This window comes from Bremia lactucae (genome assembly GCF_004359215.1).
Source record: "Bremia lactucae strain SF5 chromosome Unknown BlacSF5_NotPlaced_17_SHOA01000003.1_2250557bp, whole genome shotgun sequence".
NCBI classification, from domain to species: Eukaryota; Oomycota; class Peronosporomycetes; order Peronosporales; family Peronosporaceae; genus Bremia; species Bremia lactucae.
Window position 1 is genome coordinate 955424 of NW_027152029.1, and position 24906 is coordinate 980329.

Genomic DNA, 24906 nt, shown 5'->3' on the forward strand with positions numbered 1-24906 from the left:
TGGCACACTTCCTTATACTCAACAGAAGCTTCCCGGTCCTTGTACATGTGTGCAGATGCGCCACTCTCCATAACCCAAAAGCCGCTGACGGACCCTTCGCTAGCATTAAATGCGACGTTGGAGTGGTCGTATCCCGAATCTCGTGTTTCTCTCGTTCCACGACTTGAACGGCAATCTCTAGCATAGTGGCCGACCTTGCACAGCTGAAACACGCTCCTGAGATCTTTTAGCACGCAGTTCTTGCTGCTTCTTCGGGTGCTGCTTGCCGTTTCTCTTGCTTGTGTTAAGAGCCGTTGCTCCTTCTGCACGTGCTGTGTCCTTGTGCCGAACTTCCTTAGCAATTAACTTGCTCACGAGGTCGCTAAAATTAAAACTTGACACCGACATGCGAATCGCCTGCGCTAAGCTCTTGTAGCTTGCAGGCAAACTCCTCAACATCACTGCACATACGTCTTCTTCCCTTGGCTCGCAGTTAGCGCTATTCATCTTGATCACTAGATCTTCAAGCTCCGTCACGTGACCACTGATGCTTGAATCTGTATACTTGAATGACGCAAAATTTCTCTTACGCCAAAGTCGATTCGCCATGTCTTGAGTACGATGAAACTTCGCCAGCCTTCCCCACGCCTCTCTCGCCGTCGTCGCGTCGATAGTGTGCATCAACTGCGCGTCACTCAGATTCACAGCGATCGCGGCATGCGATTGCTGCTCCTTTACTGTATTCGGAGCGTCTACACCGGAGACAGCTCCTTGGACTTGATGTACATCTTCATCTTGTGGCTCCATAGCACGTAAACTGAGCCGTCAAAAGGCTAAATCATAGAATCGGAGTCGTTGCTTGGGCTCATAACCTGATAAATTGCGTTAACCTACGAGCTTGAAGATAGGCTTACGGTCGAATTGCAAACCGGAAAATAAATTATATTTTCTTGAGTTTATCTCGATCCTACCGTTGACTCTATCCTACCGTTATCTCTTTTTAATCATTAGCTGCGCCCCTTTCCCACATATGTGGACCACCTTAAAATGGGGGACGTCACTGTCTGAGCCACATAGCATGATTTTTCCACATACTATTTTTCCGTATTGTTCTTGTCTTACGATCCCTTGCTATATTTCCCCTATACACCCATATGCATAAAGCGCAACACGTTCGATGTACACATCAATCTTCAACAGATTCAGTACTTTACCTTTTCATTGTGGATGTCCCTCATGCTAGCCCTATTTGATGAATCTTGCAGTTCAATAGTTTTTCTTGCCTCGCGAGGTCTAGCTCCGGATTGGTCCTTTAAATGGTAGTTTTTGCCTCATTAGCACGTCTTCTGATATTGGATGCCAAGTCATGTTTTTCTTTAATTGTTCATGGTTGTGTTGACAGTTCTCACAAGCAATCTCCATTTTGAATCATGTTTTAACATTACAGCATATACCAAAAATATGCAGTCAATTAACATGGAGGAAGTTTTGCGCTGTCGATTCTCCTGAGTAAGGTTTGACCTGTTCTTATTTTTGGATTTGTAAAGTTGACATTTGTGCCTCAAGCATCCTTTGCATGATTTAATTTTAGGAATTTCTAAACGCACCCATAAATTTCCAGCCATACATGTCTCTTATTTTCTAATGAATTGGCAAAAAGATCAAACATTCGAGCCCGCGCTACATTTCTACACCGTGCATCTTCGCATACTACAAGCCGTGCATCTTTACATACTACGAGTCGCGCATCTTTACATACTACAAGTCCCTAATTGAAATGTCAATTTACAGTCTTTTAACCGAAACACGGGTCTCCAATGGAATCTGGTGAATTGAATTGAAATGTCAATTTACAGCCTTTTAACCGAAACACGGGTCTCCAATGGAATCTGGTGAGCAAGCATTGAAGGCTACCGCGCTTGAGTACAGATTTCCTCTAGAAGTAGCCCGGTCAAAGGATGTGGGCAACCGTCCCGAAAATGCAGTTAAGTTAAAGGTGTTCAGTGCGAACGTGCAGGTAGCCGCCAGGATCCTAAACGTCCTGAGAATGCAAGAAAAATAAGCCACAAGTGCTGCAATTGTCCATTTCAAGCTACCCTCAGGGTGTTCAGGGGTCGTGGAAAGTAGTTCTGAGCAATGACCACCACAACCATGATTTTGTCCATTTTTGTGCCTACCCTTCTCTATGTCGCTTGCTGAGAACGAGCGCCAGCAGTTTCAACTCTTCTCATAACGCTGCTGTGCCTCGAAGACCAATCATTTCAACACATAGGCAAAACAACGAGGCATTGTGGAATATGCCAAACGATGCGACGCAACGAGCTTGCAGGACGCAAACCTCTGGAGGCCCTCCTAGATAATTTATCAATGAGTCCACATCCTTGCTTTTCCTGAATTCGAAGAAATGACAACAATCAGCTCGCTGCTCTCCTTGTTCTTCCTAATTCATATGCCAGCACTTCTGTGCAAAACAAAGTTTGGCTGCAGCTTAATGCAGCAAAAGAGAAGAAAATCTGAATACTGTTATCGTTATTGTTTCACAAGCTATTACAGCAGTAAATTGTAGCACTATGTGTAGTGCCTTTGTCACTTAAATGTCAATGATTTGTATGTATCGGTTTAGGATAAAATGTATTATAAATGTTGATTGGCTGAAAATTTTTGGGGGTGGGGTGCGTTTAGGAAAATGGAAGGGTGCGTTTGGGAATTCCCTTTAATCTTACCTTGAGCGTATGTCCCTCATACTTTCCCAGATATTTTGTTGACTTTTTGGATTGGAACCTTAAATTACAGAAGTTGTTGAAATATAAATATTCGTTTGCGAATTTAAAATTTCTTTTAAATATTTGTGGGAGCAATAATTAAGAAGAAGCGGCTTATTTAAACTTAAAGAAAAATGTTTTAAAAGTGGTTTTGGAATAGGAATACCTTCTGTTATTAGTAACATTTTTATCTTTTTGGCCAGGAAAAAATTCGGTTGTGGCGTCATCTTTGTTCTACAATCAATTACGCATTAATTACGCATCTTTGACAATATTCTTAATGGGAACCCTACGTGCTGGACTCAGGTCGGCGATCAACAATATACTCTTGTAAGGGACACCTTAAGCCGACGCCGCACCAGTAACAACTGCACGTCCGCTCGCACATTTATTTTGCAACTTAGATGCTTTTTGAATTTAGAGCCACACGTTAATTTGAACCAATTAAAAAGCATAGTTTCGAAAACGGGAGCAATTAAAATGTGTGTGGCGGAGCAGAGCCCTCCCGAGACGCCGCGTCACCTCCCTCTATCATTTACGATTTTTCTCCCGTTCACCTAAGCTTCAGTTTTTAAGCATCCATCGTCCTCTTGAAAACATGAGCCTTCTTACTCAATACAAGCCTGTAGCCACATCTGAGAAGAAGAGCGGCGCGGTATCGTTCCTTATGGATCTGGCAGCTGGTGGTGTAGCTGGCGGTATCTCAAAAACGGTTGTGGCGCCCATCGAGCGTGTTAAATTACTACTCCAGGTTCAGGCTGCTTCATCGCAGATTAAGCCAGAGGACCAGTACAAGGGCATTGTAGACTGTTTCGTGCGCGTGTCGAAGGAGCAGGGCGTAAGCTCTTTGTGGCGTGGTAATCTTGCAAATGTCATCCGTTACTTCCCAACGCAAGCTTTGAACTTTGCCTTCAAGGACAAATTTAAAAAGATCTTTATGGATGGCGTCACAAAGGATCAATTCTGGCGTTTCTTCATGGGCAATCTTGCCTCCGGTGGTGCCGCCGGTGCCACATCGTTGCTATTCGTGTACCCGCTTGACTTTGCGCGTACCCGCCTTGGCGCAGATGTTGGAAAGGGCAAGTCGCGCATGTACACCGGATTAGTGAACTGCATTGGGACGATTTACAAGTCCGACGGCATTGGTGGCCTGTACCAGGGATTCGGTGTCTCTGTCGGTGGTATCATCGTGTACCGTGCCGCCTTTTTCGGCGGCTATGACACAATGCGTGACATTGCTCTGCGCGACCCCAAGAATGCTCCAGTGTGGCAGAAATGGATGGTAGCCCAGACTGTGACCACTTTGGCTGGTATAATCTCCTACCCCTTCGACACGGTGCGTCGTCGCATGATGATGCAGGCTGGTCGTAAGGACGTGCTGTACACATCTACGCTTGACTGCGCCACGAAAATCGCCAAGAATGAAGGATCTGGTGCCTTCTTCAAGGGCGCTGGGTCCAATGTCCTCCGTGGCACGGGTGGCGCTATTGTTTTGGTGCTGTATGACGAGTTTAAGAAGTTGATGAAGTAAGACGTTGAGTTTGCACTTGGTGCTTTAGAAATGGAGCTAAAGATCAACACCACTTCAGGAGAAAATTGTGAGGTTGTTTTATATAGACAAGATACGTTCTGCATATCGAGGAGGGAGTTTGAATAAATGTTCCGCCGTTTTCTCCTATCGATTGTGATCGATTCCAGTTTAACATATATTGCGGTGTACTCTACAGATAAACGTAGTTTGCTTTCCTGCACAATAAGAGAAGCGTTTGATCTTCAATATTAAGAAATTTATAGCACTTACGACATATCGGTCTTACGGAAGCAAGTGCTCTGCAAAGGTGATGCAGCAGATATTAATGCGATGTATTAAAAAAAAGTTGCACGTACTATATCTAATTGCACCGACTAAACTTTTTCTAACGTTGTTTAAGGTGCAAGAACGCCATGATCAAAGAGGGGCAGAGCAGGTTAGGTCTTAGAAACCAAGTTTTGAAAGATGCATGTGCCATGAAGCCGTAAGCGATGCTTTGTCGATAAGGGACAATAAAATGAGCAAGGAAATACGAAGACTGGATCTCGTTTTTGAAAGGGATACAAGTAGTTCAAAAGAAAAATCTTTGGAGGCACACAAATCATAGCAGGTACGAGCAATAGCTAGAACATGCTTTGAAATCCACCTTCTTGGCCTTTGGCAGATCATTTCGATGCTGATGGCGGTGGGAAGAGTTTGAGATCTTCAAAGGTATTTCTACAAGCCTAATATAAAAATATAGCCGTATGAATGGAAAGACTTATGACACAGCCAAGAAAAGAAAATTCGACATTGAACGGCAATAGCGATGAGGAAGAAGTTGTTTGAAATGCTTCACATGCTCGGTCTCTACTTATCGATCCTTTTTCATTTGTTTTAGTTATGCGCAAGTGCGGTTCACTATTGTCATAAGCGCTCTTGATGGCAAGGAGCGTAATCGGAATATCTCTTGGCACCGCTTATAATAGATTTTGTCGGATGCGCGATCCGTCTTAATGGGTAAATGAAACAAACACTTGAGCAGCGCATTAACTTGAATATGGCCAATGTCAAGCGTCCTTTTGCACTAGCCATATGCGTGCGGAGATACTTCATAACTAGCTTAAGCTTTAAAGTACGATCGACTCTACAAGCTCACAGATAACTTGAAGAAGCATGCCACCCGCGCTGCAGCTATCATGACATTAAGGTGAGGCTAACTTGTATTATTTAGCACATATTATCATAGCTTTCAGCTATCCTTGCATGCGAAGAATTTTGTGGCTTGTGCTGATTAAGGCCCTTGTCGCAAAAAATGTAAAGCTTCACTAGGACTGAGATGGAACGACCGAATAATGCCGCTCATTCGAAATAAGCTGAAAAAAATTCAGGTGCAATGCATGCTGCTGCAAATTTAGCAAGGATTACCTTCATCCGCTCATGTAAATACTAGCTGCGAATCTCGAGGAATTGCCGACATTTCAAGTCAGATATAGATTCGTACTCTTACTCCCTTCCACGATGCATTGAAAGCCTCCTGGCGTATCAGCAAAGTTTATTATTACTACCATGAAAGCGTTGTCAGTGACCGAATTGCTTGATGAACACTACTTGTTGTTTGCTGTGGATCATTTAAAAAAAATGCGAGCAATCACGATACTAACTCAAAGACATGATGATTTCGATTTATTCTTAGTTACTTAAATATTTCTCAAGGATTTTGATTGGGCCATGTTAAAGTCTACGAAGACGAGCCGGGCATTTGACGTGCCAGCAAAAACTGCTTTAAGACTTACAGAGCCACAAGCTAGTATATCACACTTAAAAGACCATGATGATGAGAATTCGATGCGTTCAAGAGTATGTTCAACGCAGTATCTGACGTTCGAGGAGAAGTCCACGGGCTTATATTCTGATATTGTCGCTAGAGTGCCAACGCCCAAGTTGATGCAGCACATCCTGAAGCCAGAAATAAAGGACAAACCACTAGAAGATTATCAAGATAAAGTCACAAAATCAGAGCAAGGAACGCAACAAATATTGTGGCAGAGCGCGAAAGGCGCGTGTATGGGAAACGGTTTAATCATATGGCACGAGCTCTGGCAGGGGAAACTCCGCATCAAATTGAGGAGCGCAAGAAGCGCATTGTAGAGCGAAAAGAGCGACAGGAGAAGCGGTTTGAGGCGCGGTTGCAGCATCAAATGGAGCTATCTAAAGAGAAAAAAGAGCGACGAAAATTATGTCATGCAAGAAATGATCGAGCAAGCAGAAGTCCTTCTCCCACAAGAGATGGTGAGAGCATTATGGAATAGTATTTATTTATTTGTTCGCGTCAAACAATATTTAGATTAGCTTCTTATCGGCTTTACCGATTTCTGTGTTCAATATAGGCTAATCGACTAGCGAAAGCGGCTTTGTTTCCTGAACAAGATATGCGTAGGCCTCAAAATCGTCCTTGAGAAACGGCTGTAGCTTGTTGTGCACTTCTTCGTGGTATGCATTAAGCCACTTGACCTCGTCTAATGTAAGCAGGCTCACTTCGATGAGTTTTTGCTGAATTGGGGCCATTGTGAGGGTTTCAAATTCGCAGAAATCTCGATTTAATGCGCTTTCAATATGGCGAGCCTGGTAAACATCAAACTCAAAATGATAATTACAAACAGGCGAATATGACTTACCATTTTAACAAGCATTACACTTTCAATACGTATTCCAAATTTCCCATTTTCATAATATCCAGGTTCGTTACTAAGAATCATACCATTTCGGATCTTGAGGCCGTCTGGATTTAAGTGGAATGACAATAGCTAGTATACATACAAGGCAGAACCGAATGAGTGCAATACGAATGCATTACAGGACTTTTAATAATCCACTTACCACTCCTTTTTCATGCACGTTAAGAAATGCACCAACACCATGGCCAGTTCCATGACGGTAATCAAGACCAGCCTTCCACAGTGGCGCTCGCGTGATAGCATCAAGTCGGACACCTTCAGTTTTTTCTGGAAAGACAGTGCTAGCAAGAGCAATATGACCCTTCAAAACGTAAGTAAAGCAAGCTTTTTCATACGCGGAAGGCTGTCCAAAGTGCAGCGTTCGGGTCACATCCGTTGTACCATCCAGGTACTGAGCACCAGAATCGTTCAAGTACATGTCGAACGTCGACATTTTCGCACATTTGCCACGTTTGGGTGCATAGTGAATGATGGACCCATTTGCTCCAATAGACGAGATAGTTTCGAAGCTCAGCGAAACGTAATTTTTTCCTTGTCGACGATACTTTTCCTGCATGTCAGCGACGAGCACTTCGTCCCATTCGTCCTCGTGCCCACTATCCATCTCCTTTTGAAGCCAGCTAAAAAATCTGACTAGAGCAGCTCCGTCACGAAGGTGCGCCTGACGCATTCCTTCGATCTCTACGGCATTTTTGATAGCCTTTTGTGCCATGACAATTGACGTGTCTTCTTTGCGATTAACGGCGGGGATAGCCATAAACACGGCAACGTTGCACTGTGAAGGGTCCACCAAAATCTTGATATCTTCATTCGTATGAGTAAGAGCCACTAAATCGTTTAGAAAGCTCTGGTACGGTTTACACGCTACATTACTAAGGCTAAACTGCCGCATTACGTCGTCCTGATTAGCTGCGTCAAGGAATACAGTGGCCGCATCTGATGTCACAATTGCGTACGACGTACTGCAACATCATACAGCAGACATTAGTAAAATCACATGCTTTCTTCGTTGCTGACCATCACTCACACAACAGGGTTGCACTCGACATCGTTGCCTCGAATGTTAAACAGCCATGCAATGTCGTCAAGCGCTGTAAGAACGATGGCGTCCGCATCCTTTTCTTTGATCGCTTCTCTAAGGCTCTTAAGCTTTTGTAATACAGAGCGTCCTATGTATTCGTCTGAGAGGAAGGTGACTTGGGAGGGGCGTACCATCGGGCGGTCCTTCCAGATAAGATCCACAAGATTTTCAGTGTCGTAAAGTGCTACGAGCTCAATCTTTGTTCCTTTAAGCGACTTAACAAAGTTACGGGCTGCAAAGACTGAGATAAGATACGGATCAATAGCCAAGAAGCTTCCATCTAATAAATTCTTCTTCGTCCATAGCTCAATGGAAGGCACATCCGGCTCGTGGGCCTTCATAAGCGTCCATTCATCGCTCAGCTCCTGCTCCGCCTGCAAAAAATAGCGACCATCTGTCCATAACAGCGCTTGGCTGGGCGTCACGAGTGCTGTCCCGCTTGATCCAGAGAAGCCCGTTAGAAACTCGCGTCGCTTGTGCGCATCACCCACATACTCGCTCTGATGCGCATCCGTTGTGTCAACTAGAAAAGCCTGAAGTGGTCTATTCGCAAATTGATCTTTTATCTGTTTCTCTGTCTTTCCTAATAGGTGACGCAAGCGAAGGAGACGCACAGACGAGCGGCTCATGAGCGAGCGCAACTCGAACAGCTTTTCGGCGGCCATCACGAGGAATGGCTTTTATAAGTGAAATTAATGATAAAAGACCAACACGAATCGTGTGTAAATTTGATGCAAACGAAGTCATAAATAACTATGTCATAGTGCACGAGGGTCTCAAGTGATCCCGAGGCATCAAAATACGATCTTTGGCCTGAGGATACGGCATGGTCAAAGGCTCGTGATCAATGCTCCACCCCGTTCGTAATGCAATCTCCTCGGCTAAGAGCTTGGCAATCTTAATGTGACCACTAACCGCATAGTGCATCATGGACGCAAAATCCTCTTTTTTTAAACCCTCCTCCACCTGTCCAGCACGCATTAATTTTATTATCACTACGTAGAAGAACGAATGAGCCTGGATACCTTGATAAATGTGTAATGCACATTGTTATCATGCTTGCTGACTTTGGAGATGGCGACCTTGACTATTTCTTGCAATTGAAGAGATACAAAATTTGAATTGGCCAGACTTAAACAACCTTTATCGTAAACCACGCAGAAAATGTGTGCGTTTGGGCGACCTATGTCAAAAGAGGCACCCTCTGAAGGTGAGCAAAGTCTTCCATTTTCACAAATTATGCAACACTTACAAGAGCGCACGTCGAGCAGGAACGACGTGTAACCCGCAATAAGGTCCGTCTCCGCAGAGGCAGGAGGCGATAAATCATTGACACCGAGGTTGATGACCACAACGTCTGGAATCCAGCTGGACACGTCCCAGTCGCCTGGTCGAGACGCGATCGTGTTTTTCCACAAAGCAGGCATGTTCGGCCCCCAATCTGCTGAATTGCTGTGCACGCCCTTCCTAAACAACACCAAACATTATTTCGCTGCAATAAGACATGAAAACACTATTGCGTGCAGGCCAGTAACTACGACACAATTACCCGCTCCAAGCCAGCACGTGCTCTTCAGCATCAAACATACGTGCGGTTATGCACGCATAGCCATTGTAAACATTTTCCATGCGTCCCTTCATACCGAAAAGGTTCTTGGCACTGCTAGCTTTGCCCTCATTGCCGAAGCCACACGTGTCTGAATCGCCAATAAATTCGATTCTGCGCACAGGTAGCAGCAGCCGAGGCTGATTCAAAAGAAATAATTCTGACTTTTCTTCGACAATGAAGCCATAAAATGTGCAAACCTGTCGCATACCATGCTTGATGTATAAAACAATTTACATGCATTAACGTATATAACCGTACTTTAAATGTAGACATTGCTCCTCGCATTTGTGGCTCTGTCCGTTTACAAATTCGAATTGTGTAATGCTGCTGCACGTCAAGATCCGTCGCGACTATTTAAAAGAAACACATTTTGTCAACAAATGCTACACGCCATCAGTAAGAAAAGAAAATTCTAACCATCGCAACAAGTTGCATTTAACGACGCACGGAGTATGCAACGGAGTTTGCCATTCACAAATACATTAAAGTAATTGCCTAGCGTGGTGCCACGATAGAAACCATTAGAGCCAACCAATTACCAGATTATTAGATTATTGGGATCGGGCGTCGGACCAAAATGAGTTCAGAGCGTAGGATACTCGGACTGGCTCCTTGGCCTCATCAACTCTAATCGTATTAGCCCCATGCCCATCAGTTCTGTACTGTAGAAGGCGATTGGTACAGTGCTGCACGCAAATCGCCTTCCAACGTGCAGCCACGTACCATCTCCTTTAAGCCGAATCGCGACGCTGCGGGAGCCTTGTACCGAGATCTGAAAGGCTACGGCGGGCCAGTCAAATTGCACAGTATTAATCTTTGTCTTTCGAGAAGATTGGGCGCCGTGATGCAGCAAGCGGCCAGTGTACTTGATGAGGTCTTGCGCACAGGCCGGTACAAAACGGAAGGATCCATCCTTGTAATGCGCCACGTCAAACTTATAAACGCTTGGTGAAATGTCCGTAGGCTCGTCATCGTCGCCGATGGACGTTCCACGGGAGCTGACGACATCTTTCGTTATCGCATGCGGGCGAAGAATAAGAGGTTAGTCCCCCCATTATGGCCAGCGTGAAATTATCGCACCTTGCATGTCCCCGCTTCGTCGCGCCGCATGCGACTCCTGATTCATTTGTGCTGCCTTTGGCTCTGCATCAAATGCAGAGCCAAATCACAAATTTTGAATGTTTGCATTTGAATTAAAAATACGACAGATCCTTAACATGTCTCTTCTCAACAATACTTGTTTTAACCTTCGTCGCTGTGTTTCCTTGTTGTAGAAATTGCTTCAGAAAGCTCAGTGAGGACTTGTGGCAGCATATCCATATCCTGTCCAGCCGCATGTGGTCGAGAAAAAGTATTTCTACCAGTAAATTTTATATAATGTCACTTGGATGAAAGTGAGTTAAATCAAGGAGATGTGAGTCCCCAAGATGGCGGGAACGGCACGTTTTTGAACTGCACTCTTGTCATAGAGAGCGCAGGGCTTGTGCTGGTAGCCTCACACCCCCGCACCAGTTGAGAGACAGACAGCCTACTTGCCAGCGCCAGTGTGAGCTTAAATCCCAGTGGCAAAAAAGGCAGTGAAATGGCGGCGATTTTATGTTGCTGTCTTCATCACGATATATTGACTCTACTATCTAGTGACCGAACCGCTAACGCTAACGCTAACTTCAACAATTCAACTGTCGTCGTTCTCAACTCCACTTCAAAGTTGACACTTTTTCAAGTTTTTGCCGAAAAAGTGATGCTCTGTTGAAGTTATTAAAAATGAGCAGCATCCCTGCGACAAAGTCCATGCGATACCAAGGCTGAGGGCTTTAGCGATAAGTTGACGAAAACCACGTAATTGCTGGAAAAAGGCAAAAATGTCTTGATTCTTAGATATGTCACGGCACGGATCGTTGCTGCGTAATTATCTGAAATTCTACTTATTAATCTGCAATAAGTCACGTTTGATTTGATATTGTTAAACCTGAACAGCCAACAACCTGTTGATTACTAGCTTCTCATCGAAACATAAAGTCGAGAACCTAATTTGTATTTTTCTTACCGCAAAAAGCGGAGTCGATATAAAATTGCTTCTGTGTCGCGAACCTTTTGCATTGAAGCAAAGCTACCGTTCACTGCAGCAGCTTCTACAATAGAGCGATCAATATTCCCATCGACCATCAGATTCGCAAGTAATGAATCGTCTTCGGGCGACCACATGCCTGAAGGAGAAGCACCCTTCAGAAATGCTCTTGCCATGGCAATATTTCCACTACAATAATAGAGAGCATACACAATGATAGGCATATCTTGTTCGGTCTCAAATTCAAGTTGGCAAAGAGTCGCGTCTATCTCAGCTTCCGTTGCATGCTGCTCTTCTGTTTCCAGCGAGTGTTGACAGTCTAAATTGCTTCTGCCACCACGCTCTGGTGCGTTTTCTGTAGAAGCTTGCAAGTTATCACTGCTGATCGACTGGCTCGAGCCATCTACTACAGCCGTATAAAATAGAGACTGCAGAATTGCTTTCTTACTTGGATCGGCTGCAAACTCTGCCCAAGCACTTTTGAAGAAGACGACACGAGCTCCACCGAATTCGTCGGCATTGGCTTCGCCGCATTTCTTTTCTGTCTCACTTGACTCTGCAATTTCGTCAGAATCAGCATCTGATTCACGCTTGCGCTTTAGCCGCTTCTTGCCTCCACTTACAAAATGAACGGGTGGTGAGCGTGTAGCAGGAGTAGCTTCGCGCGCACTCGGAGATCTTGTAGAGGAAGGCGTACTTGTCTCGAAAAGAAATTGATCTTCTGTAGGAGGCGACGGCGTCGTTGCTGTCTCCTCTTTCTTTTCCTCTTCATCAGGGAATGAATTTAGCAGATTTCCGCGAATAATCTCCTGCAAATTTAGCCTCAAAGTCAGTTATTGTGATTGCCGCCATTTTTCCTTGACTCCACCCACCGATGCTCTGGCCATAATAATGCGTTGCTCTGCAGGCGTCTTCTTCTGAAGTTTCTTTCTAAAATGCTCGTGCATGCTTTGCCATGAGTGTTCTGTGACTCGATTACTCTCCGCAAGCTTCCAAGTGCTTGCCGGCACCGACTTTATCGATTCCCAGCCGCGTAATTTAGCGAAATGCAATAAGCGCGCATCATCCTCTACCGAGTATTGAACTCTTCCATTTTGGTGTGCTTTACTAGAAGTTAGGCTAAATACAACACCCGAGTATTTGGCTGGATCTTGTAAGATTCCAGAAGCCACCGAGTCATCTATGAAGTCAGCAGATATCCAATCGGGGCGCCTCGAGTCTAATTTATCGTAGTCCACAAGCTCTGTGGCACCAGCGGGCGATGATGATACAATGCCACCATGCTCTTCAATAAGGCATCGGAGCCTGAAAGCTACGTTGCTGGAAAGCGTTCTTGTGAGGAAAAACTTTTGGCCATGAAAAATTGACGCCATTGTCTTAGGGTTTCTTAGGGCTTACGTAATTGTTAGGGTGCGGGTATAGCCTTTGAGTCGTAATTTAAGTACGATTTATTTTGGAGAGGCAAGAATTGATGAATTAGCATCGATTTTGGCCGTCTACGACAAACCGCACTTGAGTAATTGGTGGTTCGTACAATTCAATAGCACATTGTGCAGCAAATAATTTAGTTGATGTCATGGCACGAGAAGCGTTCAATTTCGATAAGGCAGAAGATTTTGACGACGGCACGCGAGCTTTCGTTCACGAGAATTCAGCGTCTGGCTTGGATGCTGAGCCGCACACCTCCATGCGTCTGCGCTCATCCCGAAAACACCGACTACAGGTGGAACGCGAAGGTCCTGGTAAATACAGCGATCAAGCGTCGGCACTGCGCATTAAAAACTGGGAGGCAGAAGAACTTCTGTTGAGCAAGGAATACGCAGGTAGAGTTGTTGAGCGAAAAGATTTAAATGATAGCAACGAATCGCCCGATGAAGACGCTGTAGCGGAGTGGTCAGACGCAAAGCCGTTCGGGACGTCGGACGATGAGGAAGTCGACGAGATTACTGAGGAGGACGTACTATCCGAGAAGGATAGTGAAAGTGAGGGTAAGAGCGCTGAAACGATTATTCGCGGCTTTCAACGAGAGGATTCTGCACGTCTTATGGGCACACAGGATACTGAGAAGGTCGTCGAGAAGGCCAAGCACATACGTCACCAAAAAATATTTTGGGAACGATGCCTAGAGGTGCAAATCTACACTAAGCGGGTGCTGACTACGATGAAGAACGCAATGTCACATGAGACGGTTGGAGAGGAGACTGACGGTATGACTGCAAACAAGATCAAACAGCAGATTGTGGCTGAGCTTTATGAAAGCATTGATGCCGTATCATCGCTGCAGCAAAATCTGTGTAACGTTTCAGATTTGGTCGCTTCTGAAGCGCCAATGAAGAAACGTACACGCACCTGTGACAACTTGTGGGAGGAAATTACATCGAGTAACCTTGCGATGCTTCCTCAATACAGCAACATTCTGAACACATATACTCGCAAGACAGACTTGATCGCAGGAGGCAAAAACAGGCAGGCTAAGAAATTTAAAGCAGTGAACCAGGATATTCTGTCTCAGGTTGAATCCGTGCTTTTAGATCCTCAGCGAGTTAAGCGGAAGGCCCATGCCCCACTAGAAAATGAAGTAGCTGTGGACATTGAGGATCAGCTAGATGAGCTCATGTACGACGACTCGGACTTTTACCAGCAGCTTTTAAAAGAATTTATTGAAAGTAGTGGAAGTGGCACTGGCCTGGACGCCATAAGACGAACCCATCGAAAGAAAAAGAAAGTCGTGAATCGCAAGGCAAGCAAGGGCCGTCAATTGCGCTACACAGTGCACCCAAAGCTAGAAAATTTTATGTTTCCAGAGCCGTACCCAATACCTGACATGGACTTAGACGAGCTTTTCCGCTCGCTTTTCGGTCAAGTTCGACAACATACAAGAGCTTAACTGAGATTAAGAAACTAAAGAATCTGAATTCATTCTGAGTGCTTATACCTCTTTCCTTAGGCTTTGTCAAAGCGAAAATCTTGGCGACAATGTTCTACTTTAAATCACATCTTCTTCGTCGTCACCCTCTTCATTTGCACCTGATAAATATTGTTCTCTTAAGTTTGCTAACATTGCTTCTATCTCCCGCAACCGAGCTTCATTGACTCCATGAGCGCTAATCTTTTTCACAATGCCAACTAACGTCACGACTTTCCCAACTATATGTGCAACGGGTCTACCGGACATGAAATTAACACTTAAAGGTTGTTAATTAATATATTATTTAAAAGGTAGATATTATTTGGAGAATATTGCTTTACATGGTAATATTCGGCAAGCTTATCCATTGGTAGATATAGGCCATTATATCTACTTTCTCCACGGTCCAGTCAGCGCTGGACGCGCGCAAAGAGAGAGACAGATTAAACTTTATTACATGTTATGTATTAGTTTAAAATTACGTTAGTATTAAATAGATAGATACAGAAGAACTTAATTATATTAAATCCAATTTCCCTCATTAAAGCAAGTGCTTTAAAAGAGTCTTCCTCTGCATTTTCTAGTGTACGTGAAGTGACGTGAGGCACAACTCGCACTGAAACAGTGCGAAGTGGACTTGTACTGAAGCAGTACAAGTCGGCAGTGCCCCGTTAAAATACGCCCTACAGTCAATGCTCGAATATTTTTAGCTCGTCTGGCCATTTCCAGCGACGTCAACTCCTCGTCAGCCAAGTCCATCGAAGCATCGGCTAGTTTGTTGATGAGTCGATAAGTTCAACACCGCGCGCCTCCAAGCGTTCGGGAATATTGAGAGCGTGTAGTTGTCGTACTTCCGCAGCGTACGAAGTATTCGTAAACACTTTATGTTTATGTTTCACCGCATTCTTCAATAAATGCGTAAACTTGTCGATTACTACCGGTTTTCCCTTGGCAATCGCACGCATTGTAGCAGGTGCTTTTGAAAATTGAGCACGCTTTGAAATCAACTGACCAACGTCACGTTTTCCAAGAAGGAAAATGTAAGGAATGAGGGTGAATTACGACTGAATTAAAATTTAGTATTACTAACCGATACTTTTGGTTCACTCCTTAAGGTATCGCCTATCCTAAATCTTATTCTTTCTAAGTATCACCTCTCAAACGTTTTTACTTAATCTTTATTATGGCGCATATGTAAATTTAAAAATTAGAGAAAATGAATGGTTCAAAAATATTTCGAAATGAGTGGTTTAGGGCTCAGCGAGTTGACTGGTCCTGACAACGAGATGGCTCAACGGCAGAACTATGTGCGCAAACTGATGAATAAAGCGGCGATAATTATCAGCAAGACCAAGAAAATTTTGCAATTCCTTTAGAGAGGTAGGAGGTGGCCACTTAGCGATTGCTTATGTCGTTGTATTATCAACGGATAATCCTTTGCCAGAAACAGTGTGCCTTAAAATGCTGACCTCTTGACGCGCAAACTTGCACATGCCGATGTGAGCGAAGAGTGTTTCGTTGCGTAAGACGTCTAACACGATAGCAAAATGTCCGAATGCTCGTCATATGAGACGGAAAAAGATGTATATGTCATCCAAATATATCACAGCAAATGGGAATTTTCCAAAAAGAACAGCGACCAAATTCCGGACATTCCAGCAAGCCCCATTGGCGCAACGCACCACTGATATGTCTCTTTGATGTACGAAACGCAGTGTACTTTTTACTATCCGGACCCTTGAGCTAAGTCAATGACTGTGAAGTAGCTCATACCTTGCATCTTATCGAATAATCTATCGATTCGCGGCAAATGTATTTTAGGGACGACTGACTTTGAGCTGGCGTAACGAAAGTCAATCACCCAATCGGTTGCGCACCGGGTTGCACATTGATTGTAAACTCGACCGACCGATGAAGAGGCAATGAATTCGGTAAATTTCCGGAAAAACATCTTTAGGAAATAATGACCGGTTCAAAAACCTCATCATGTGGTATGTCACCACTTTTGAACGAAAATTGATGAGTACGCCAATTTATGATTGGCTCGTGCGCAGTAAATCAAAGCAAGAATTACATCATGGGAATTGCTCATTGGCCACTCAATGACCGGCACGTCAGAAAATTGATTACCATCAAAGTAGATGTTTGCGACTCCTTTCTTCACCTTCTTTTTGGTGGTTCTAGTGCCGTCGAAACGAAGGACTTGAATTGCCACTTCAGACATGACCCGTTGCAGCAACCCCGGCTTCACTACATTGCATGTGACGTCAAAATCGAGCATTATATTGACAGCACGATCGTCAAGATGACCCTTTTTGACGATCAAACTTTTTTCCATGAAGGAAGCAAAGTCAGCTTCACTTAGCGTAGTGACAGCTTCATTTGACGCAGTCGCGATGGTTTCTTCTTCGACTGGCTCATTCTCGAAATAGTTGACGTTTGCACGATCGCGACGATATCCGTTGCCGCGATTATTATGCTGGTTCCTGCGCTTGAAACACTGCTGAATCGTGTGCCCCAGTTTTTTGCAGTATGCACACTTTGGTTTATTTCGACGTCGATTATGAACGCGTGAAGACCTATGAATTGGCCGAGCATTGTCGAATTCCATCAACTCTGTCTCATTGTTTAATTCTCTGGCCACATTTTGTGACCAGGACGATGGATTGTAGCGGTTTGGTGATGATGCCTACCCGAATATGCGCATTCAAAGACAAGCGCCACAGTAATAGCCTCCGACAGTGTATTTACCCGTCGTTACTGAAATTCTTCTTGTGTTCATGTTCTTTACCCTCGCTGAAATAGATGATTTGGTTTTTTTCAGTCATGCCCTCAACTTGCGAAATAATGTGTCAATATTTCGCAATGTATTCCGTTGAGCCTTTGCGATTGGCTTTTCTCAGCCAATGCAGATCGTCTCAAAGACGTTGTTGTAGAGTTGGAGGGACAAATTCCTTTTCCACTGTTAGAATAAACTCATCGACGGATTGAATTTTGGATTGATGCAGCAAGAACCATTGTGCTGCTGCTCCTCGCAATAAGCTTCCTAGTACGGCAAGTAGTTGAGGAACCATTGCGTCCTCTTCCACTTCGTACCGCGCGCAATGAAGTATTGCTGTGTTTGCGCGTAATAAAGTTGAACCGACTCTTCGCTTCTTCTGCTATACGTCGGTATCCTTACTTCGTCCACCTTTAGCCCACCTTCCTTTTGAAAATTAGCCAATGTGTTGATTAACTCTTGTTGTTGCTGTAGCATGTGCATCATTTGCTGCATTAGCTCGGCGTTTGAGGGTTGGCCCATAATGGAAGAAGGGTGAGTTCGGAACTTTTACAAAGCTTAGTTGTTCAGTTTATATATGTCTCTCAAGTTAAACCGAAGATCCTTTAAAGGGTGCGTTCAGCTTCTTCTAATAGCGCGTCTACTTCGTGTAGTAAAGCTGATAAGGTGAACCCTTGCTTGGCTAGGCAGGCTTTCTCATTGGTGAGTTGTGTTGCTAAGATCTTTGCAATGCGTCGGGTCTTTTGTAAAGACGCAAGCAGATCGTTCGCAGACTTTTCACTGTACTCAAAGAGGGAAGCCTTACTGCAGTCGAATAAATGTTAGTATTACCCTTTCTCTTCTTGCTCATAGAACTTAACGACTAGATTTAGCCTTAGGCGTAATACGTTAGATAATAGCCTTATCCGAGATTGATCAACTGTTTCACCGAGTTAAGCCGGATCAACCTCACACAGATTAAGCGACTCTATCTACCTGGCAGACCTTAATTTTACAATGGACACTTAAGCCACACACTCAAACTGCTATGCAGCGCTTCCAAAGGAATGGATCAGTTAACTGCGAGCGGAAGTTCCCACGCTACAGGCAGTACGTTACTGGCTGCGAGTGGAATCTTACACGCTACAAGCAGTGCCGGGCAATCCAAAGCGCAATTTAATGAAGCGAGCAGACAGCGAAGAGGCAAGCGAACGGCGAAGAAGCGAGCGGACGGCAAAGAAGCGAGCGGACGGCGAAGAAGCGAGCGGACGGCGAAGAAGCGAGCGGACGGCGAAGAAGCGATTCGCGGACGGCGAAGAAGCGAGGCGGAAGAGCCGAACAGGCGGCGGCGGCGAAGAAGCGAGCGGAAGACCAACAGGTGCTACCACTTGTAAGGAACAAGGGTAAATTACATCTGAATTAAAATTTAGTTTTACCAATCGATACGTTCGGTTCACTCCTTAAGGTATCGCCTATCCTAAATCTTATTCTTACTAAGTATCATCTCTCCTAATTGTGCAAACGTTTTCACTTGTTTTTATTCAGGCGCATATGTAAATTTGAATTAAACAAAATGAATAGTTCAAAAGATAAATCGAAATGAGTTGTTTAGGGCTCAGCGAGTTGACTGGTCCTGGCAGAAAACCCCTTTAGTGTTCGTACGGCTTTTTAGCGTCCAGACGCTCCTGCTCTCCAAAATTCCAGTCTCGTGTATCCTTAACTTTGATTCGCAAAAGCGACGACTGTAACGGGGTGTATCGTTTCACGAATTAACACAAAAATTAATGTTAATTAATATATTATCCATAAGGTAGATAATATTTGGTGAATGTTACTTTACATAGCAATATTCAAAAAGCTTAGCCATTCGTAGATATAGGCCATTATATCTACTTGCTCCGCGGTTCAGTCAGCACTGGACGCGCGCAAAGAGAGAAAGATAAGACTTTATTTCATGCTTTGTATTAGTTTATAATTAAGTATGTAACAAAAATATAGAAACAGAAGTACTAAATTATATTAAATACAGTTTTTAATTAACTCTCTTTAAAGCAAGTGTTATAAAGAGAGTCTTCCTCTGGACGTACTAGTGTAAGTGGAGCGACGTGAGGCACCACTCGCACTAAAGCAGTGCGAGGTGGACTTGTACTGAAGCAGTACAAGTCGGCAGTGCCCCGTAACACCTGATAGCACTATGTAGACCGCCCAAGGACCACAGCTCCATCATCTGACAAGGACATATTCGATGATAATGAAAGTACGTATCACGTGACAGCCACTCCTTTCTAAGTGACATAGAAAGGAGTGCGGTTGAACGAATGAGTTCGACCGTAGGGAATGATGCCATTTCGGCATGCTGTCCGGTTTGAACAGAGATGCTCTCCATTCAGCCATCGCCAAGTTCATACAACATGAACTTGACGAGGCGAAGGATCGGGTAGCCTTGCTTAATCAGCAAGGATCTCAACAGGCAGAACTGTTGAGGTTACAACAGGAACAGACCTCTGTACCTGGGATGACGCACACGCGTCGTCTCGAAACCTTCAAGATCGACATCGCTTAGCATAGGGGAGTCAAAGAAGCTAAGATGGTTTGTCGAGTTGGACGATGAAAAGGGCTCGTCGCATCGTCCACGTGCAAACGCAAGTCGCATTTGCTCAATCAAATTTGGCAGGTCGTGCCAAAACTTGGGCACTAGGCCTTCAGTGCGCGACCCATATGTCTTTGGGTCGCTAGTGGCTTTTAAAGCCCGGCTCAAACAGACGTGTGAACCGCCTAGGGCTGAGTTCAGAGCTCGATCAGAGCTTTTGAAACTCAAGCAAGGCTAGCGTGATGTTCACGCTTATGCCCAGCACATACGACTCTTAGCAAGTTGTATCACAAACATCCCAGTTCATAAACACAAGTTGGTTACGGTGTTCATGCAAGGTCTTACGGGTGGTCCCGTAAAGACTTGCCTGTTCCGCTTAGAACTGGATACGGGTGAAGAAGCAATATCCGCAGCGGAACAGGAGGACTTTACCTTGAGACAGGATTAAGCTAAAAAGTCATCGTATCGTTCTTCAAGACGACACGAGCTTGGAGATCCAGAACCTATAGACCTCTCTTATGTCGAAAGCGAGGAACCTCGCTTTCCGAACAACAAGCGATTGCAGAAATGCAATCGCTGTCAAAAGTTAGGTCACTGCGCTCATGAGTGTAGTTCCCCACGCTTAGTACCAAGAGCATACTGAGCGTAATTTTGGACCAAATGCCAAAAAATGCAACGGTCGCGTGTCCGACGTTGTTGCGAAATCGCAACAGCGAGGCGGACCGCCAAAAACGGTCGGGCTAACTACTGATCCAGCAAGCTCAAGAGAATTCGCAAATCTCTTGACTAAAGTTGTTCCAGATACACAGTCATTGCGTCTCTGCACCCGGTGATGAGGTATCCCTCATCACCTTGAAATTAAAAGTGACAAATGATTTGTCACTTTGAGCCCTAGTGGACGGTAGGGCGTCGAATGATTTTATTCGTCGCGAGTCGCTAGAGGGTCGTAGGCTCAAATATATTGAGCGCGACATCCCTTCGACGAGGTTGACGGTGCGTCTAGCGACAGGCGCATCAATAAACAGTGATGAAACGCGTAGTTAAATTTCACTACACGTTAAAAGATTTACAGTATCATGTTGATTTCATCGTAGTGGATTTAGATGACAAATTTGATGTCATCCTAGGTTTACCTTGGCCCAGGAAGTATGAACCAAGGATCAGCTGGCAGCATCGATCCGTAAAGATGCCTGCCACTTGTTCATCAGATGTCCGTCTGATGAACGTCTTGGAGCGTCCAAAAGCGTGTGGATGTACTACGAGTGAGTGCGATGGCGTCACTTATGGTACGGTCGTTAGTAAGACTGCACAAGATCACAGTGTGATGACTAATCACTCTGTGGAGGGTCAGCTGTCGGCGGCAGTGCGAATGCACAGGCAGCGCCGAAGGTCCACCACTCGAATAAGTCGAGTAGATTGAGACATGAAGTTACGCCTAGCGGGCGAAATTTAAGGACGATACCGGTTGCCCGAAAGGGACAACACGATTATTCTAGGTCGAGTAGAGAGTCGACAGTAGAGGACCCGACTGTGATGGCGCAATCACAGTCGGAAGACGTTAAGGGAATAAGTCCCCACATACATGAGAAGAAATCTCCTCAATTAGTTAATGCTATAACGACTAAACTTCAGCAATTCGAAGGATTAATCCCACGGCAGCCTGTGGATAAATCCCAGGAATAAACCGAGACATTAAATGTCTTTAATAATGACGGATCAAGAGTAGGCGCTTATACTCTTGATCTGTATGCGCCTTCGAAGTTAACTTCGGAGATAACTCAATTATCAACCCTAGAACCCAAGCGGCTCTTGAGAGATCTGCATAGTGGTAGAATCAAGCAGATCTGCGTGCTCATCACAGAGGACGAATAAGTAACCAATATTCGGTCAGCGGTAATTTTTGCAGAGAACGAACAGATCATCGATGTATGAAAGTGTCCCCGATGTGAAGACTCGGATTGAGAGATATACTACTCAATCCTGGAAGTCATTTAAGTTAAATCCTTTACACAAGGATTTGACTGAATTCGGGGATGTATTCCCTGAAACCGTTCCATGCGAGTTGCCTAAGGATTAAGGCACTCGACATGAGATCGCGCTCAAACCGGACTTGAAATACTGTGTCATGAAGTAGTGGCCTTAGGATCGATAATTTTTTATCGATCGATATAAAGCGGGCCATATGAGGGAGTCAACCTCCCCACATATCTCTCCGACCTTCTGTCTGCGAAAGGCCACAGGAGGGTGGCGGATAGTGCTCGCATTCAATACACTGAATGCTGCAACGGTACCGGCTCAAACGCCGATACCTAGAAAAAAACGTAATCATAGATGGTATGTCTAAGAGTACCATCTTTTCGTCTATGGATCTGATGGATGGATTTCATCAGATCCTTATGCGTGAGCGGAACATCCCGTACACAACAGTGAGCACTCCCAGTGGGATGCTCTGGGAATGGCTAGTAATGCCACAGGGGCTTAGTAACGCCATTGCAACATTCAACAGACGCGTAACGAATCTGTTGAGACCGGAGCGAGAATTCGCACCGAGTTATTTTGACGATGTATTCGTCCATAGCCGGACCATGGACGGTAAGACGGATATGGAAGTAAAACTCACGTTAGTCAGGTTCTTACACTTATGCGAAAGCATAAGTTGTACGCAAATCTCAAGAAGTGTATATTCGCTGCAAGCGAAATACCACTTCTTGGGTGCATCGTCGGAAAACATAGCGTCCGCCCTGATCCCGAAAAAGTCAAGGCAATTAACGACTGGACAGTTCCAGTCGATGTCAAAGGACTTAGAAAGTTCATTGGATTAGCAGCGTACTTGCACAAGTACTCGCGCAATTATGCCGAGATGACAGTTTATCTCTCTCGTCTCTTAAAAGAGACAAGAAATGTTTATGGAACGCTGATTGCCAGCGTTCCTTTAAATATATCAAGCAAAGATTGATGCAATCGCCTATCTTGGCGATTGCAGATCAAGACAGACCATTCCATGTGGTCTGTGAAGCCAGCGATTTCGCAATCGGCTGTGCTGTAATGCAATACGATGCAGACGGCGTGGAGCGCGTCGTAAACATTTGCTCTTCCATGTTTGTCTGCATTCCGTTTCTGTCGTTCCACTGTGTTAGCGTCTGTTACCAATCGCGTCAGCTGCAACCAGCTAAAAGCAAGTACCCAGTGTATGAAAAGGAATCTCCTTGCCATGAAATATGCACTGGCAAAGTTTAGGGTCTATCTCCTCGGAGATAGGCCGTTCATCGTATATACGGACCAGGCGTCATTACGCACGGCGGTAAATAACCCACACCTCTCGCAAAGACTTGCGTGGCTATCCTTTTCGCGTAGTATAATTTCTCCGTGGAATATAAACCAGGACGACATGATGTCGTCGCTGATGCGTTATCACGCCGACCCGAGTTCGAGCCGGCTGTGCATTCCAACAGTGAAAATAACCACACAGTTGCAATACTCATTTCAACTGTTCCGTCATCAACCTTATTTCATGACATAAAGAAAGTCTACGCAAAAGACAAGAAGGAACCTTCTGCGCTTAATGATTCATCCGATGCTTCCATTTGATAAACCTTTTAAAGATTTGCCGGCTTCATATCGATCGTCATCCGATCAATACACAACACGAAACGGGTTTGTATTACACAGCCGTTGCTGGCGACACTCCACGTGTCGTCGTCCCAACTCACAATGATTTGCGCTTGCGCGTCATGTATGAGTGTCACGATGCACCAACAAGTGGGCATCGTGGACGCGAGAAAACTTATCTCACAGTAAATCGCAACTTTTCCTGGCCCCGCCAGTATCAGTTTGTGCGCAAGTACATTCGTGCTTGCGAGGTATGTCAACGGGTGAAGCCTAGCCATTCATCACGCGCACCTCTCCAACATCTACCACTCCCGGCAGAATGTTTGCAGTCCGTGTCTATGGACTTCGTCTTCGGATTTCCCGAAGAAGATAACAATAACAATGAAATCCTTGTTTTTGTAGACAGATTCAGCAAGATGGTACATCTTCTTGCAGTACCAGAGTCGATCACGGCTCCGGGCTGTGCCCGTGTCTTTATCGACACGGTATTCAAACTCCACGGCTTACCCCGTGAACTGGTCTCGGATAGAGATCCACGGTTCACGGCGGAGCTTTGTCAATCCTTGTTCCGATCTCTCGAAACACGGCTGACTATGTCAACTTCTGATCATCCAGAGACAGATGGTCAGGCGGAACGCGTAAATCGCGTCCTCGAAAAGATACTTCGAGGTTACGTCCAATCGTATCCGAATTGGAGCGAGTTTTTACCGATGGTCATATTCGCCATCGATAATTCGGATCATGCGTCTACAACGCATACACCGTTCTTTATGAATGGCTTACGCCATCCACGCATATCCACTCAATTAGAGGGACCTCTATTTTAAGGGGGAGTGGACTCGAACGAGCAAAACCATTTCTGACTCATGTTCATCATGCGTTGAAGTTACCAACGATGCGAATGACGTCGATGTCGAAGCAATCGACATCTAAGGTGAGAAAGACCTCATAGCAGTGCGCACAAAGCGCACTGAAAAAGACAAAACAAATGAGTCAGCAGAGTAGTTTTTGCTGGCTCGAGAATCAGTAATTCGTTTCGTACAGGATTCCATTGCTAACGCAGTGGACCGTCAGAAACGGAACGCAGACAAACATGGAATAGCAAATGTTCTTTCATTTAAAATTATGACCTAGTACTACTCCCTACGGTAAAATTACCTAAGCGTGTAGTCACTAATGTGGGTACCGGTAAACTACTACCCAAGTTCATTGGGCCTTTCCGTGTGCTGCATCGCAGAGGCAATGTGTACACAATAGAATTGCCACGTAAGATGCGAACGCATCCTACGTTTTA

The 24906-nt window shown here is 44.8% G+C and overlaps 5 protein-coding genes across 5 annotated transcripts; 3 read left to right on the top strand and 2 right to left on the bottom strand.

The window, feature by feature from the left end:
• Positions 1–3339: 3339 nt before the first annotated feature.
• On the top strand, positions 3340–4272 carry CCR75_007905 (uncharacterized protein; the record flags this gene model as incomplete). Its single annotated transcript, XM_067965961.1, has 1 exon — positions 3340–4272. The coding sequence occupies one exon, from the start codon at positions 3340–3342 to the stop codon at positions 4270–4272; it is 933 nt and encodes a 310-aa protein (XP_067822834.1).
• Positions 4273–6052: 1780 nt separating this feature from the next.
• Positions 6053–12515, bottom strand: CCR75_007903 (uncharacterized protein). Its single transcript, XM_067965959.1, has 9 exons — positions 10097–12515; positions 9938–10029; positions 9620–9876; positions 9323–9537; positions 9096–9253; positions 8017–9036; positions 7132–7951; positions 6930–7058; positions 6053–6876 (listed from the first exon to the last, which is right to left on the bottom strand). The coding sequence occupies exons 6-9, from the start codon at positions 8733–8735 to the stop codon at positions 6643–6645; spliced, it is 1902 nt and encodes a 633-aa protein (XP_067822664.1). The 5' UTR covers positions 8736–9036; positions 9096–9253; positions 9323–9537; positions 9620–9876; positions 9938–10029; positions 10097–12515; the 3' UTR covers positions 6053–6642.
• CCR75_007904 (uncharacterized protein) lies at positions 6339–6563 on the top strand (the record flags this gene model as incomplete). Its single annotated transcript, XM_067965960.1, has 1 exon — positions 6339–6563. The coding sequence occupies one exon, from the start codon at positions 6339–6341 to the stop codon at positions 6561–6563; it is 225 nt and encodes a 74-aa protein (XP_067822835.1).
• Positions 12516–13323: 808 nt separating the features above from the next.
• On the top strand, positions 13324–14831 carry CCR75_007902 (uncharacterized protein; the record flags this gene model as incomplete). The annotated part of the gene is made up of 1 exon (XM_067965958.1): positions 13324–14831. The coding sequence occupies one exon, from the start codon at positions 13324–13326 to the stop codon at positions 14632–14634; it is 1311 nt and encodes a 436-aa protein (XP_067822665.1). The 3' UTR covers positions 14635–14831.
• A 594-nt stretch (positions 14832–15425) lies between these two features.
• Positions 15426–15620, bottom strand: CCR75_007901 (uncharacterized protein; the record flags this gene model as incomplete). The annotated part of the gene is made up of 1 exon (XM_067965957.1): positions 15426–15620. One exon carries the CDS (start codon positions 15618–15620, stop codon positions 15426–15428), a length of 195 nt encoding a protein of 64 aa, XP_067822666.1.
• Positions 15621–24906: the final 9286 nt, after the last annotated feature.